This window comes from Anarrhichthys ocellatus, unplaced genomic scaffold (assembly GCF_004355925.1).
Source record: "Anarrhichthys ocellatus isolate YVR2014 unplaced genomic scaffold, GSC_Weel_1.0 scaffold80, whole genome shotgun sequence".
Lineage (NCBI taxonomy): Eukaryota > Metazoa > Chordata > Actinopteri > Perciformes > Anarhichadidae > Anarrhichthys > Anarrhichthys ocellatus.
In genome coordinates, this window is record NW_022280110.1 from 378,164 (window position 1) to 396,475 (window position 18,312).

At 41.3% G+C, this 18,312-nt stretch overlaps 1 protein-coding gene across 2 annotated transcripts in view; it reads right to left on the bottom strand.

Annotated features, from left to right (window-relative positions):
• The window catches only part of nup93 (nucleoporin 93), a 31,895-nt gene extending 16,980 nt beyond the window's left edge, over nt 1-14,915 (bottom strand). Inside the window, exons 1-4 of one of the 2 annotated variants that reach the window (XM_031874369.1) lie at nt 14,797-14,915; nt 13,436-13,616; nt 12,687-12,804; nt 2,728-2,790 (exon numbers count right to left, since the gene is read on the bottom strand). In XM_031874369.1, coding sequence (XP_031730229.1) covers nt 2,728-2,790; nt 12,687-12,804; nt 13,436-13,614 — 360 coding nt within the window. In that variant the 5' untranslated portion in view covers nt 13,615-13,616; nt 14,797-14,915. Of the gene's footprint in view, nt 1-2,727; nt 2,791-7,092; nt 7,544-12,686; nt 12,805-13,435; nt 13,617-14,796 lie in introns of those variants that run through there. The other variant, XM_031874370.1, reaches the window with a different exon arrangement.
• Between the last annotated feature and the right edge of the window lie 3,397 nt (nt 14,916-18,312).

The window sequence follows — 18,312 nt, forward strand, 5'->3', positions numbered from 1 at the left end:
ATACATACATACATATATACACTGTATATACATACATACATATATACTGTATATACATACATACATATATACTGTATATACATACACACATATATACTGTATATACATACATACACATATATACTGTATATACATACATACTGTATATACATACATACACATATATAGACACATATATATACACATATATATATACACATACATACATACATACATATATATATATATATATATACATATACAGTTGTGTGAAAAAGTGTTTGCCCCCTTCCTGATTTCTTATTTTTTTGCATGTTTGTCACACTTAAATGTTTCAGATCATCAAACAAATTTAAATATTAGACAAAGATAACACAAGTAAACACAAAATGCAGTTTTTAAATGAAGGTTTTTATTATTAAGGGAAAAAAAAAATCCAAACCTACATGGCCGTGTGAAAAAGTGATTGCCCCCCCCCCTGTTAAAACATAAATTAACTGTGGTTTATCACATCTTTGGAAAGCTGAGTTCAATTTCTCTAGCCACACCCAGGCCTGATTACTGCCACACCTGTTCTCAATCAAGAAATCACTTAAATAGGACCTGCCTGACAAAGTGAGGTAGACCAAAAGATCCTCAAAAGCTAGACATCATGCTGCGATCCAAAGAAATTCAGGAACAAATGAGAAACAAAGTAATTGAGATCTATCAGTCTGGAAAAGGTTACAAAGCCATTTCTAAAGCTTTGGGACTCCAGCGAACCACAGTGAGAGCCATTATCCACAAATGGCGAAAACATGGAACAGTGGTGAACCTTCCCAGGAGTGGCCGGCCGACCAAAATTACCCCAAGAGCGCAGTGACAACTCATCCAAGAGGTCACAAAAGACCCCAGAACAACATCCAAAGAACTGCAGGCCTCACTTGCCTCAATTAAGGTCAGTGTTCATGACTCCACCAAAAGAAAGAGACTGGGCAAAAATGGCCTGCATGGCAGAGTTCCAAGACGAAAACCACTGCTGAGCAAAAAGAACATAAAGGCTCGTCTCAGTTTTGCCAGAAAACATCTTGATGATCCCCAAGACTTTTGGGAAAATACTCTGTGGACTGACGAGACAAAAGTGTAACTTTTTGGAAGGTGTATGTCCCATTACATCTGGCGTGAAAGTAACACGGCATTTCAGAAAAGGAACATCATACCAACAGTAAAATATGGTGGTGGTAGTGTGATGGTCTGGGGCTGTTTTGCTGCTTTAGGACCTGAAGACTTGCTGTGGTAAATGGAACCATGAATTCTGCTGTCTACCAAAAAATCCTGAAGGAGAATGTCAGGCCATCTGTTCGTGACCTCAAGCTGAAGCGCACTTGGTTTCTGCAGCAGGACAATGATCCAAAACACACCAACAAGTCCACCTCTGAATGGCTTAAGAAAAACAAAATGAAGACTTTGGAGTGGCCTAGTCAAAGTCCCGACCTGAATCCGATTGAGATGCTGTGGCATGACCTTAAAAAGGCGGTTCATGCTCGAAAACCCTCCAATGTGGCTGAATTACAACAATTCTGCAAAGATGAGTGGGCCAAAATTCCTCTACAGCGCTGTAAAAGACTCATTGCCAGTTATCGCAAACGCTTGATTGCAGTTGTTGCTGCTAAGGGTGGCCCAACCAGTTATTACGTTTAGGGGGCAATCACTTTTTCACACAGGGCCATGTAGGTTTGGATTTTTTTCCCCCCTTAATAATAAAAACCTTCATTTAAAAACTGCATTTTGTGTTTACTTGTGTTATCTTTGTCTAATATTTAAATTTGTTTGATGATCTGAAACATTTAAGTGTGACAAACATGAAAAAAAAATAAGAAATCAGGAAGGGGGAAAACACTTTTTCACACAACTGTACATACACATATATATATATATATACACACATATACATACATATATATCTCTTTTTACCAATTGCCTAATAATCACATTGAGGAGATTCTGTTTATGAGATTAATCATCGAATTTACCAATTTATTGTTATCAGATTTTCTGCATTTCTCAAATATTTATATAGGTATCCGCCTTAAAAATCCAAAACCAAAAGTTTTAAATTTATCTGAGATCATATTCATGTCAAGTGATTGTCAAGTGATATGTCATGCAGCAGGATAACAGCACACGCTTCATGTGATGTGAAAGGTACAGAAGTCGAGATAGAAATCTTTAACATCCGCTTTCTTCTTAATCAGTGCATTTGAGTCCTGAGTCCCCCCCCTGCACACGAGTCCTTTTTTCGTCTCTCAGGGAGAAGAGAGATAATGGGAACGGCAGCTAATTAAACGCCGGGGCTATTAGCTCTGTACGTCAGGGAAGCGATTTCAGAAGCATTCCCTGAAGGTTCACAGCAGAAGGACTTTTAGACCGCAGCAAGCAGAAATGACTAAACATTGAGGTTGTTAAGTGTTTTTATATTGGGATGTGTTAATGTTCATACACGCCGCAGTGCTGAAGACTCATCCGATTGTGTAAAGCTAAATATGAGGCAAAGAAAGAACCGCTACTGTCTGTGACTATAGAGTCTAATCCCTGCATCTCGTCCTTTACAATTTAACCGGTAAAGAATTTAAATAATTAAAATCCCAAGACATGGGGGTTTTTGTGGGCCTGTGATCTGCTTTTCCACACTGTAGGATTTAGATTCTGTCGACCATCTATAGCTCTATTTCCACCCGCGAAGCAATAAGACACTCGGCAGATACTGACCCTGCGGCGAGACTCCTCGATGGCTGACAGCAGGGCGTTGTCCCTCTCATTCTTCAAGAAGCCCTGTGGACGAGGTAGAGACAGACAGACAGACAGAGAGATGCAGACACGCGTGACAAACACAGAGAATGAGACGAGACAAACAGAGAGAGAGAAGGCAGGAGATATTAGCTCCAACATTGGGGACAAAATGAAGCAGAGATAAACTGTGTGCAGAGAGTTCTAGGGGGACAGATTTAGGAGGTGCACCATCATTTGCTCTCCGGGAGGCAGAAGCTGCTTCTTTACCTCCCATCCTGTCTTTCTCTGTCATTCCTAGACAGTCTCACGTCAGGATTAGGCAAATGTTTAATCGCTGTTTTACACACACACACACACACACACACACACACACACACACACACACACACACACACACACACACACACACACACACACACACACACACACACACACACACACACCATTTTGCTATCAGACAGCAGTCGACCTCCATTTTGAAGTCATCTCAAGATGGCTGCCGCTGCATACATACACCCACTTCCTCTGGTCCTTCCTATGAAAATCATATTGATTTACATCCTACTCAACTGATAATAGAACTACTTATCGTACACACAAGACCGGAGCTATCGAGGCGAGTGAGTGGTACTTCTGGAGTACACAGGAGAGGACACGGCAGTGCTCTTCGGAGGCAAAGTCGGTGAGCGCTGACGTGCATAAAAAAGGGACAGACATCTTGAGAAAGCACCAAAATGGTGGCTGCGCTGTGATTCATTTGGTTACTGGCAAACACAAAAAGTGGGTCACTGGCAGCGTTACAGTATCAAAAAATATACACGTCGACGTAAGAAATCTCTTCTTTCCTGTGCAGAACACCATGACACGCATGTGCAGCATCTCAACGGAGGAACAATGACGGCTCCTTCGCTGCGAATGAGTCAGAGGCATGGAGAGAAAAACGTCGCATCATCTCTTTATTCAGAGATATTGACTAAAGAGCCTTTCCTGTCATCAAGCTGATGACATGGTAATGCTTTTGGTTCTATACTTATTGCTACACCCGGTTTGATACCAGAGACAGAATTTCACATGAAATACAGGGTGAGATAAGGTCGAATATTAAATATATTTTTGGGAGCAAAAAAATGAGCCTCGGGCAAATATCACTAAATATGTTGGACTGTTGACGGATTAGTAGCACTTTAACAAACAGATGAACTCTTCTATTCTTTGTTCAATAGATCATCAGGACCACAACATCTCAAAGATCAAACAAATACAATTACGGTACTTTGAAAAAGTAAAGACAATAATTGCTAAGTTGAGGATACAAACTGAACCCAAAGAAGGAATGTCAGTCTGTGATGCCTTGCTTTTGCTTGAACTATGATGAGCGTGTAAATATAAAACCAACGCTGCTAAATACTGCTGCTCCCTAATATGCAAGAAAGTCCTGCGATATGTTGCATTCTTAGAGTTTATATAATCATCTGACATAATAATCTCTTAAATTGGTGGAAATCGTTTAAATTCACTGATGACATTTCTAGTACCTTACTGTCTCTGCTTCTTCAGTACGTAGGATCCTTCTAGCACCTGGTGAGACCATTTCCCCATCATTCTACTCTACTCTCTTCATTCTCTCTCTCTCTCTCTCTCTCTCGTCCCCCCCACCTGCTCATTACTCTGCCTATTTGAGTCTCACTTCCTCTCCTCCCTTTCTTTTCCGAGCTCTCAGCCTTCACCTCTGTCTGTCATTGCATTCCTCTCCTCTTTCACTCTCATCCCCTCGGTTCTGATGAATGAGAGCAAATTGGAGGCACGAAGGGTTCACTGTGGGACCGAGTAACTTCTTGAAACAACGTCAATACTAAAGCAACCGATAATTACTGCATTGAAAGCTCATCAATGCTGGAAAAGTGTGAAGACGACGTATGATCTGGCTAGGGCCAATTAACCTGCCCACAATGTATTATTCCATCAATGTGCAATTAGGAGGAGACAATGAGGTGCTATCATCTGACGAGAGGAGGAAACCTTTCAACTGCATCTTGTTCAGTGACAGTGGACAGCAGGCTGCTACAACTCTAAATGGGTCAGTAATGCGTCTTTAAATATTTAAGTAAGCAATCATTCAGGTCACAAAGTAGCACTAACAGAGAAAGATTAAATCTGCAGAAATCAGAGGTGACTTCAAGTTTGTGAGGCCATTACAATGAGGCAGAAACTAAAAGGTTGTACTTGGTAAAATACGTAATACTATTAGTCTATTTGAATCAATTAAGGAGGAAACTAAGTTTCTCTCATTTACCCCTCTGGTCCAATATTATGCCCCCCCTCTCACTTTCTTTCCCCAGGAGATGCAGAGCATAGCTCTATATTTAACCACTCCAACCAGAGGAGCGCTCAGGCCAACGCTCACTGGAGAGCTGCACTGGAACAAGGAGTAGAATAGTTGTAGCAGAGGCTTCTGGGATATATGTACCACAAGAGAACATGAGACTGGATTAGTCATGGGTGATGACTGACCATTATTCCAGTAAATTGGAGGTGAAATGAGATGGTCCTCTTCTCCAGAAACATGTGGGAGGGGCTTAAAGCATTGATAGCACATTAGGCAACGCTGAAAGACTCTGCCGGGCAGTGGCCTCAGCGTTTTTGCTTCATCGCGGTCATTTAGTTGCCTGTTGCCAGCTGCACTTGCACTGCCAACAGCTCTGCCTATGCAACATTTTTTTGTGCCAAATGTAAATTAATAAACTTAACAAACAGCTGTGGCCAACATTCACATTTGTCAGATATGCAAATGCACTTTACGTTCACAAGAAATAGTCTTTTTGCCCCAAAATATTATTACTTCTGACAGACATTAAGAGAAAACTCTTTATGAACAAGAAATGTCACGGCTGTCAGACATTACTAAACAAAGAAATGGATCTAAATATAGATATACATATTTTTTTTTTTTACTGTTACAAACTTTGGATATGTGTTGCCCTGTAAGGATTGTGTCCAGTTTTACTAAATTCAGAGGATTTATCACAAAAAGGCAGAAGATCGTCGTCACAACTGCTTCGTGTAATTTAGATTTGAACAGCTGACAGACATTGGCATGTTATTTAAGTCTGACACACAGATTTTCACCTGACCCAAACTTAACACTGCTGATGCTTCAACTCCTCATTTTCTTTGTCCCCAATTTGAAAATAAATTAAAAAAAAAAAAAAATAATAAAAAAAATAAATAAATACGATAGCGTCGCATGAAAGAGCCCTGGAAAAAAACAAGACATTTAAACAGACGACAGCGGCATGCTTATCACTTTCAAGGATCAACTCAGTGCCGGGCTATAGGTGAATCTAAAGATGAACGTTTCCAGTTGCCCCACCCCGGTATCGTGTATCCTCAGATCTGCAGCCCACTGTGAACACCCACCGCCTGCTGGCCAGAGAGCCCACATCGTACAGGAACAGGAACAAAGCCACAAACAATATGAAATAATCACACTTCATTGCTGTTAATTACAAATGGCAAATGTGCATCAATAAAAGCTGACCTGGGTAAAGAAGGTAGAATCGAGGGCTAGTCCGCCTTTATTTGAAAATACATCTGACGGAAATTCTAATCTTTTTCTCTAATTTCTGCTATAATCTATAATGAAGATCTGTAGGCAAATCACTGCTTTAAAATGTCTGTAATTCTTGTGAGCGTGCGTCTTCGAATGCGCATGTTCACATGCACGTGAACATCCTCTGTGCCGGCACACGCGGGCCCTCGTTCCATTAGCCTTCGGTCAAGATAGTCACCCTGTCTGCGTCTGACCGCAATCTCACCGTATGTTCGGGGGAAACCAGCAAGTCTGATTTTTCACCCTTTGGGTCAGTGGCTCATTGCACACTACGAAATATGTTGGAGAGATAAATGGTGTCGAGGAATCCAAAGGCTACGTAAGGACACAGTCAAAGAGCAGTTAAAGGGGGAATGGAGACAGGGAGCCTCGCTCTCTATGACAGTCATCGTGAAAGTACGAGTGGGAGGCTTTCTGTCCTCATTTGCCATGACACAATGAGAGTGTGTGTGTGTGTGTGAGAAACCACACCCTTCACTTTCTGTGTCATATAAAACATACATGTAAAGTACTACAGCCTACACATTTGTATTGAAACTGTATTGAAACAGTGATGTTTGCCTCCAATTATAAACATACCTTTTTATACAATCATCGCCATGTCTGCCGTACAGCCACAGACACTGTAGCGTAACCGGGGAAGAGACAGACAGGTGAGGAAAAAAGTGTGACGGACAAAACGCATGCCTGTCTGTGAGTGGGTGTGCATGTCTATGTGTATAAGCAATACTCACTCATGCTGAGCTCCTGCCTGCCTGGCTGACAGACTGACAGTTGAGAAGCCAGGCTGAGGCAAGCAAGTTTTCTCATTTCTTTGTCTGTGCCCAGGTATCTGGGCTCTGACAGCCTGAGAGACCTGCTTCTCCCCTCCGTCTCTCCATCCCTCCCTGTCGCTGTGCCAGGGCCCAGCAGTGGATGCCATGCTGGGGCGTGTTCCCTGTGACCGGTCGAGTCGGCACGCCGTTTTCTCCGTTTTCGAAATCAAGCCGGTGACTCTTGTGCGTTGAGCCAGAGGACCGAGTGAAAGTGCCACATCGAGACTCACTGGTGGTGGGTTTTATTGTCGGAGGGCCGTACCAACTGAGCACTCAGACACGGGGGGGGATCCATGAGAAGGAACTATGGATTCATATAGAATACCAGTTCCTATCATCAGCTGGCATCCCCCCCCTCCATCCTGTCTCTCTCTCTCTCCCTCCTTCACTTCATCCCAGCATCTCTCATGGCCCTCCGCCTCCTCCCTCCCTCAATCCCACTCATTTTCATCCTTTTTTTAATCCATCTATGCATCCTTCCTTTCTTCCCTCCCTCTCTCTCTCTCCTCCCTCCCTCAGCTCAATGCAATTATAGTAATGGATTTTTCCCCCCTCGGTTGATGGCTTCCGACATCCTGTCTTGAAATGAGGCTAATCATGCTCTTAAGGGTCATGTTTTGTTAATGAAGGGTTTGGGAGGCACATGTGGGAAGCGGAGGGGGGGGGGGGGGGGGGCTTACATTCCTATATGTAAGCCTACTATCACAGCACACACAAAGCAAGCATATGAATACATACACCTCTCCACTTTTAGACTTGCACACATGACACACACAGGCGCATGCCATACAGCCGCATTCATATGTGCAGGCCAGCACAGACAAGATGAGAATGAAAGCGCCGCCCACGTTTAGCCAGATCTACGCTACACACACGCACACACAAGCACACGCACACACACACACACACACACACACACACACACGTTCATTCATGAGCACACGGAGAGACAGTTTATGCCAGCAATCGATAGCGACTGACACAGATACAGGCATGCAAACACAGCACAAGGAGTCAGTGCACGACACACACACACATCCTGTGAAGCTATGTCAGTGGTGTTCGTCTATCTCAGCAGATGCTCTGGGCTTAGCCAACTGCATCTGCTGAACGCATGCCCTCACTGCTGAGGGATGTGTGTGTGTGGCATTGGAAGGGCAGGAGAAGAGAAAGATAGGGAGAAAAATGAGAGATGGAGGAAAAGCCAGAGAGGAGAGAAGGAAAAGTAAAAGAGAAAAGGAGAGTAAGGAGAGGCACCGGCTGAAAGAGAGAGAGAGAGGTGAGGATAAAAAGAGAGAGAGAGAGTCCTGGCAGAGAAAGATGGAACAGTGAAAAGTGAGACAAGGACACAGAAAAAAATTGCAGCCAGTCGCCATTTTTCTACCAGCAGTGCTCTCAGCCCTCCACAGTTTCATTTTTTCCTGTCCATGTTTTCTACCTCCTCTTTTCTCTTGGTTTCAGCCTCTCTATATATACACTCGTCATCCTCCTTTGTTTACCATTGTATATAATATTTTACGTCACAGAAAACAAAGAACTCAGAATTGCCAAACAGCAGCCCAAAGCGATTCCGCCATGACAACCACCGACACGAAGAACATGCGATGCTCACGCCAACCTGGCAGAGCAAAGAACAAGGATTTAGGATGGATGTGAAAATGTCTACTATGTGCTGATGACAGCTGTTGGAGCCTAGTGTGCTCCCGTCTAACTCCCTGTTTACGCACTCACCCATGCGTGCTGTAGATAAGAACGTATAATCAGAATCAATCAAATGCAAATGATACCAAACTCTATATGGCGAGCTGTGCAAAGGCTCGTCACTATGGATAACATGATACCCATGACCAGATGTCCATCCATTTGGACTACATTGTAATGTTAATTCATACAAATATACAATTCTATCACATTACTTGGGACACAAAATTATGATTTACATTTTCTATAGTGTTCACTGAAATAATTGTGTGTCAGTATTGTAGAGTATCTGCTTCCTCTACATTTGAGCAGTAAAAATCGGAATGGGGCGAGGCATAAATGTATCCACGTCTAACTATACACTAAGAAACGGGACGAAAACCTACATGAACAAACTGCATGTAGTCTACAGACACGGCCTGCACATAATTAGCCCCTCCCACGTCCACGAAGCCCTGAATCTAGGACTCTGTCTGTATATCCTTTTATAGTGAGTCATATAGTAAGATCCTCTCAAACTTGTGTTCAGCAATACATACACACACACACACATCAGTCACACAATCAAAACACAGAGAGTGTGTGTGTGTGTGTGCTCCACACAGGAACCGCAGAGGCATGCATCAGCTCACTCATGCCACGCACGCACGCATCATTTATTTGTGTTCTGAGATTATTGTCTATACGCATAACCTCAGGTAGCTCAATGTTAAAAAGTACTGCACTGAATTAGCATTGCACTTCAATAAAACTGTTGGACTCACAGTGGACACTTCACACCAGAGATGTTGTGTCTTTTATTCCATGTTTTTTTCTTCCTTGTCAAAACCTGGCAACTAAATCACCCACAGTACCCACAACTCGGACGCTGACAGTTCAGTTCAGTGTTATGCTAGTGGAAGCACCGTCACACCGTCAGTCTCCGTTTTGACATCTGGCATCACGTTACATCGGGCACGCAGGTGGTGAATTTTGAGTAATACAAGGATTTCTTTCAAGATGTCTGGGAATGTTTTTTCTAATTCTTTTTTTATCTAGTTACCTACTTTCAACTGACATTCATCAGTATGATACAGTATGCAAATTTCCTTTGATAGCTAACATTTGACTACTAGACCAAAGCCTTTACAGTGTAATGAATCTCATGTGTAACACTGTTTTCTTGCCTTTTGCCCAACAAGTTGAATGTCCATCCTGTAATATATCTCAGCTCCAATTAACTCTTTTTCCTCGGTGTGCTTGTTGACGTAAAGTGACTGAACCTCTCCCAGCAGGATGTAAAATGCAGATGTGTAGGCGGGACTAAAGTGGGCTGCATTGCTGTCTCGTGTTGATCAGAACAACAGAATTCACCACAAGCTTTCTGTGCTGTTTGGTTCATTCTTGCTGAACAGGCCTCCTGAGTTACATTCTTCTTTTTTTTTTTGCTTCCTTGTCATCGGCCAAATACACTAAGTGAGATTAGAGTCACAATTAGAGTCGACGGTTTGTGTATTATCTCATGATCTTAATTAGAAAAACAAATTCCCAAAGTACCAGCAGTCAGCTTATTAGATTTCTACTCGCATTGGTTTTGGCCAGCTAGTCAGATACGCTAAGTGACCAGAAAAGTAGAAACTCCGATACTTTGTAATGCAATATACTACGAATACTTCTTCTGTGATCAGAAACATTTTGTATTGTTTAGACACTGTGCCAGAGAGATGTCCATTGTCATTGTTATTATGCAATTTGTGGGGTTGCAAGTTGTTTTAAATATTTTTTGCTCATCTATATACATAGATGACATACATAAAATAGTTCAGTCCAGTGCAAAGCATGGCATCACAACATTCTGACCTAAACCAAGGTTAAAAAAAGAAGAAACGGCTCATTTCACCACTGAAAAGCAGATGTTGAAGCTCTGTTAAACTATGCATTTAGTCTCTGAGCCTGGTTTAATCCTCACTACATCTTGGTTACTGTGTTCACTGAACATGGTCTGCAATGCTATTTGTTTTAATAATCATTCACATAAAATATGAATGATATACTGTATGAACCTTAAGAAGATGAATTTCTAATACAATGCAACTATCTCAACTGACTTGTCTTTCATTCTCACCACCGTCCTGGGATTTGGTTGTTCAAATGGAGCTTTTCTGTAACACAGCAGAGGAATTGTTCTACTGAATGAGATATTACACATTTCTTCTGAAATGAAACTTTGTAATGTACGGTCTTCTTATAAACCAATAACGGTAAAAGATCAAGAGTAGAGAGGGAGTGTCTGTATGTGTGTGTGTGTGTGTGTGTGTGTCCCCACGTTGCCAGAAGCTAAGTGCTCTTCCAGTCAATCAGTCAAACCCGGCCAGGCTAGCATACATCCGGCTGACCAAGAGGAAGGAAAAATTAGTAAATGTAAAAGAACGAAAGGCAGAAAGTGACGGAAGAAAAGCAGAAATATATAGAGAGAGAGTAAGGAAGAGTGAGACACAATGGTGTCACATCTATGGCCGAAGAGGTCTCAGAGAATAGAAGGGGATGGAGAGAGCAGAAAGAACAGATATAGGCGGAGGATTAAGTAGGGTAAAAAAAGAGGGATGAAGAGAGAGAAACAGATGGAGCTCAGGGAAAAGCAGAGAGAGAGAGGGTAAGCTGGGTGAAGAGAGGTAAAGAGGAAAGCCGAGTCAAGTGGACGACAAAGGTAAAGATCCTCGTTGAATCGATACAAAGTGCAGCATTGTGAGGAAGTATGCATTATGCACTGTTAATAAAATGAAATGATTTCAATAACCCACTGTTAGCCAATTTGGGAAAGCATTTTTTAAAGCATCAATATCAATACAGCAGAGCCATTTTCATTCTTTTTAACCTGGCGCCTACATTACCATTATTAGATTTGGGTATTTTATGCTGGCAGCGACTAATGTAGCCAGAGATGAGAAGCGAGCAGAGGTCTGGTCACTTCTTTCTAACTCCACACCCCCAGATGTTTTCACATTCAAAGTCTTCAGCCCCGACCAACGCTAAAGTGACATCACTTGAGACAAGTCACCACACTTAGCATCTTCTCGTTCACTCTGACTGCAACCGTAACGACGTCTGGACAGTTAAGCTTCTGTTAACACTTCCACCTGCTTTTTTACTGTCAGATATCCAACTCTATTCCCTTCTTACGCCTGAGTTGAGAAAGTACAAACTACATATCTACTAGAAATGTGACATGAGTTTATTCCGACACAGTTCCGGTGTGGAACGACACAATCACAGCGTCGCCTTCAGAACCATGTAGTGTGTGTCGTGTGTCATGTATGGAAAGGAACATCTTCCATGACCAGAAACATTTTTCATCAAAAAGAAAAGCCTGTCAAGCTGGAAGCCTCTCCGTGGGAACAATAAACTCATTGAGGTTCCAGTGTGTGTGTTGAACATCTGTTATCGCAGAAACATCCACCCCTGCCAGCCCCGAGTGACGAATTTCAAACCAGACATTGTTTTTCAGACTAACACACTTTGAGGGCAGATCTTATCATCTATAGCTAATTGGTGTTACTACCGTGGCTTAAAAACACATTGTACTTCCTGGTTATCTGGCTAACGCAATCTCCCCACAAGCCAATGTTTAAACAATGCTTGCTCAGCCAAAGATGGTTCCTTAGAGCCATTACTCTCTCTCTCTCTCTCTATTGTGATGATATCTGAAACAAGAATTTCACAAAAGACACTCCATGTTGGTGAGTCTTTTCTTTGATGAAGCAATCCATGAAGGCGTCATGAGACCACAAAGCTAGCACCCCAGTTGGACTCGTGGCCCATTAGGTCCTTCATACCTGTATGTCCGTGTCTTTGACCGGCTCCAGCGGCTCAAAAGTGGTGGCTGCACTGAGACTTTCCAGCCTCTGAGAGATGTGGAAGATGTCTAAACCTCTGGAACCAAGCAGGATTGACCTGAGAGTAAGACAGAGAGGGGGTAAGAATGAATGAGTGGAATGGAAGGACTAAACTGAGAGCAAGACTGACAATGAAATGTAGTTTTGCTTGACAACCACTAGAGGTCACAAGAGGGTTTGCTATGATTGTTGCCGCACTACCCATTGGCTAAAGATCATGGCAGCTCCAAACCTATTACACAGGGGTTGTATTAGGGCATTTACAAGGACAATAAAACAAATTATAAAATATACGGTGTTTATAAAAGACTGAATCTCAATGAAGACTCAATGACCACTTTAAGAATAAAACATAATATAATAAATATTATATGTTAAATGTCAAAATCAAAAGGTTTGATCTTCGGGAGTCCGGAAGCCAGGACAACTGTGAAAAGTTGTCACAAATATTTTGATTTCCCGGGTTAGGAGTAGGTTATTCAATCGGGAGAACCTTATATCAAATGGCTTTGAATGTCACCTCTTATAAAAAGTAATTTAAAAGTAATTTAAAATGACAAACAACTGTTTATCTTACAGAAGCAGATTTATATTACGACCTGTATACGTTTTGTGAACACTATACAGGAACAACAGAGATTTTCCTGACTGTGCGGCATGACGATGTGCATTGGGGACATATTCCTTACGCTTTCACGTCGGCAGCATCTTGTGAGGTGCGGGTGAGGGTGCGGGATCGAAGCCTCTCCCCCGCCTGCTGGATCTCCTGGAGGTTCCTCTCAACATGCGGCAGCTCTGACACCGCTTCTGTCTCGGCAGCTAGCTGCTCTGCCTGCTGCAGCAGCTCCCCGAAGCCCTCTGCATCCATGCCTATAGAGAGAGAGAGAAAGAGCGTGTGAGTAATGACGACAACAAACGAGAATTATTTGGATGAATACAGAATTATACAAACACATTTTGTCTGCTTAGATTGAAGGAACAACAGAAGGACCCCTAACATTCGGAAAAGCGATCGGTGAAAAGTTAGTGACCAGTTAATCTGCCCTCAACTCAACAGTGTATTTCACTTGCTGAAGAATAGGCTTAAGGCACAAAACCCAAAACAAGGCATAACTAAAGATGGCTGCTGCACAGGCCTGGTAGAGCATCACCAGGGAGTACACAAAGTGTGCGCTGATGTTTGTGGGTTGTAGACTTCAAGGATTTATTGACTGAATAATTCAAAAGGGACGAGTTACTAATAGTAAACAACTTTCTATTCAAACTAAAAAGGTAGCACTCCAACCATGGTCATAGCTGCATTTTAAATCCAACACGCTGGACTACAGAGTTAACACAACAAAACAAGAGGCGTCTCTGTGTAAATAGAGAAATTGTATAAATTGAGACAACAGATACTTAAATGTATAAATGCACATGGACACATCAGGAACAAAACTGATTCACATATGGACTGTAAATAAAGATGCACGTAATTCAGATTGTATGGCATTTGCTCTATACTTGATTCTTTTAATATGAAGGTTTCCTGCAGTGGTCTGGTCAAAGACTGTATACCGGTATGTGACATCTGTATAGACCTGACCACTGCCATAAACCATCACTTTAAGAACATCTAGTATAGAGCCGATATAGCCTAGACACAAACCGATCCCAGAACACCTTTTGACAGCCGACATAAACAACATGACAACTGCAGCGCGCATGGAGTGCCGTGGTTGTCAGATAAGTTTAGCGTTAGCACAATGCTAACACCTCAGCTAGCTAGTTTAGAAACTCGCCTTAGGATCGGAAAGGCAAATTTAATAGTTGCAAAGAGCAAGTTAGCTAGCAAAGTTACAACCATGACGACAACCTCGTGTGTAGACAGCGTTCCTTTCCGGCCCATAGTGTAGTTTGCTACACTGGTTAGCTTTGTGTCTAAATGAATGGCGCTACTGAGCTAGCTAGCGGGCTAAATGGCTAACGCTCTCTCGCATGTTCACAGTTGCGTCAAGTTAAAAATCTTAATATTTGATTGCACACCGTTACAGGCAAGCAGACTTCATACCTGTTGTGTGGGACTGGCGTAAGTGTGGTCCTGTCTGTATCCCTCAGGTGAATGTGTTCACAGTGTATTCAATTTTGCTCAGCAGTAGTAACGGACAACATGCACGCAAGTATATTATTTGCCCCGGCACTTCTGGGGTCGATGCTGATTGGACGATAGCCGCACCATGCCGGATGTCGCTCTTCTTCTTCTTCTTCTTCTTCTTCTTCTTCTTCGAGATGTGACGAACCGCGCTGCTCTGGATGGGAGGACTTTGACAAACTTTTTGTTTTAAGGAAAATTAAAATGCTATCTAAAAAATAGATTGTAACTTTGATATATGCAGCATGGTTAATATAATTAATGCCCATAGGAGTAACATAAATCCACCATCCTCTATGCCTGCACAATATGCATTAGGCTTAAGGCAGAAAAAACACATGTAGGCCTACTATGCAAGGTTGAGATATTCACAATTTGTTTTTGCAAGAGAATCATACATGTTGTGAATTTTAAAACCATCGTAAAAGTTCGATCTTTTATTGATAGCTGTTTCATTGTAAAAATTTAATTATCTTGAGAGGCATTTCTTTATGGTTCCAACATATAACAGCTACCCAAATATGTTCAGGGTCAGCATGTTAAGCAACACTGTACCACTCAGGTCAACAGGTCATGTGAAATAAGAGATTTATAGATTGCAGGCTAAAACACTAAAATGATTACTATCAAGGGGAGTTTCAATGTAAGTTAGTTAGTAAATGACTAGACTGACTTTATCTCTGTTGAACTCTGAGTGTCTACTTGCAAACAGTGACATATAAAATAAAAATGATTGTGTCCCAATCAGCCTCCTCTTGTTTTTTTGTATTGTAGGCTAACAGTTAAAGATTCACGTCAACACAGCTCTGCAAACTGACAAATGGCAAAAGTGAAGTTAATTTCTGAGTTCTTGCTACTATCCAAACATACACAACACATTGTTTTCACTTATATATTCCAGTTGTTAATTATTCTAATTGTACTTAATATAGCATAGGACGTAATAAAACTATATATTTTTTCTCTGGTCACAAAGATTTTTTTTCCATTAAATTCTTGCAAAATAAACAGATACTATTTTTCTTCACCATAAGTTATCTGATAGTCCAGCCCTCCAAAACATTTGCTTTTGATAATAGCTAAAATATTGTGCATGTTGATTCCATATAGTTGGTCGGTGATTTCTTTGATGAGTGACTAGAGGTTATTATAATGTTTCTCATATTTTTTATTTATCATTTTTTACCAAACTTCAATGACTAAACTTGTCCGCTCTACATTTTTAGTTTTACTTGATATAGTAGCATTTCACAATTAACTCTTTTATCCAGCCCAAAAGCTAAGACTTGTTACTATTTATCAAACACACCGAATACTGCCTTCCACTCTAAAAGGTAACTTTCAGTAACTGCATTAGTCCTGAAAATATAGTTCATAGTGTGCCAATCCCGAACAACTGTCTGGAGGGTCCCCACATGCAGAAAGGCCTTGTCAGGACACTGCTAATTTATTTTAGCCCTTGCTGTTGCCAAATGAGAGGAATCCACTGGCTGCAGCTTGAATCACAAAGCCCAGATGATTGATGAATGACTGCTTCCAGGCTACAGTCTGTTGCTTAGGACAGATCTAGTCATGTGGGGCCAAACCCCCAGAGCCACTTCATTATACGTATAATCCATATGCACTGTTTTCTCTGTTAAACAACACAGCAGAGAGATAGAGACTATCACAGCCCTGCTTGTTAAACTGTTTACAAAACACAGAGGTCTTTGACCTAAAGTGACCGAATCATCAGTCAACCTGGTGCCTTTGGAAAGCCCCATCAGCAAATTACAACAGGCTTTTTGTATGTTCAGTTTGAACTTAAAAAAGGGTATTTAATATTTACTTGTACTGCTAAATTTATATTTTGTAGCCATTTTTGGAACATCACCATGTACAGCAACAATGTAATTTTGTAGTTGCATTAACTGTTTCTAACTATTAAACATGTTTAACAAAGTTTTGTTCCTTGCCAAGAGACAGACAAGCCTACAAATGCTTCAGCCTTTAATACTTTTACATTTGTATAAACTGTGGCCAGGTGTGATCCAATAATCTGATGAGTCACAAGATGATTTAAAGAAACAGGCTGCGTTTTAATATGTTTGAAACTCAAATAATTTATTCAGGCTTGTAAAAACACATACAAATTAAGAGTCTAAGAATATCAAATTAGTTTTTAGTTGACATGCTTTTGCTTTCTGGACCAAAAGCCCAAAGAAAGCTGCCACATGTAGCCCATTAATGTCACAGCCTCATTTTGTTGACATGAAATGTGGAGTCTGTATATTCAAGAAAATAAACCCATTTTGGTAGGTCAATTGACTGTCTTAATTGACTTCCACCTGGTGAAGGAATTGGTTCTTTGATAATTAAATCGGGACTGAACGTCTTTAACTGCCTCTATGAGAGCGACCATGGTCAGATGACTTTACGCTGTATCAGCATATCTTCTCGCCACACCTCAGTTTATTTTATACTGAGGCTTGAAACCCTTTACACCGCTTTAACCATTTTGAGCTAAACCAAGACATCCATATTAAGGAAACATGTTTATTTCAACATTAAAGACAAGTACAAAGTACATTGTTCTCTGTAGACATTTGCAACTGTAATTAACCATGCATTGTTCAAACTGGCTCCATCCCAAGGACAGAAGAGGGCTGATGTTACAGGCTCCTCACTGACAGCAGCTGGTGTCACACGTCTTCCCTTTGCACACGCAGCCAGAGGCGCATTTGGTGCAGCCGGACGGGCAGCATGGGCAGCAGCCTGAAACAAGAAATGAGATACATAAAGATTCAAGCAGAAAAATCCCCTTGAGATCAACTGGGTTCCAATAACCAATATTACCACACTAGGCAGTGTGCCAGAAAAAGATTTATCATGTTCAAATATGCAGCATGGCAAAAATACCAGGATGTGCTACTGCATCGGGTCAAAGTTTTATGGTACGATGTTATGACACAATAGTATGTCCCAATTGAAAGCACACTGCATGCAATAGTACACATTCATCCAAGGGAATCTGCAGTGTTTTAGTAAAATTAGAAAGTGTGATTTGGAACAGTCAATGATCTCACTTCAAAGGTGCATCAATAGAACATAAAACCAACCTGCCCAAAATGTCCAATAACACAAGGTGTATTATACTAAAACAATAAGTAAATTTAAAGTAAAACAAATAGTCAAAGCTAAGCTAAGATCAATCAGGACTTTAACTGGATTCCTCAAGTGACCCTTTGGAAACAGTATCAAACTCCAAAATAAGCACTATAGTAGATTTCAGATAGGCCTAAACAAACAACTGAACGTCACCTGTAGGCTACATCACAGAGTGCTGAGGAATTATAATATCATATAACCTATTTTAATGATTCAGGGAAGAGACCGTCAACGCACATATGCATCAAATAGTCTCTGAATGGGTGAAAACTAATTCACCAATACATT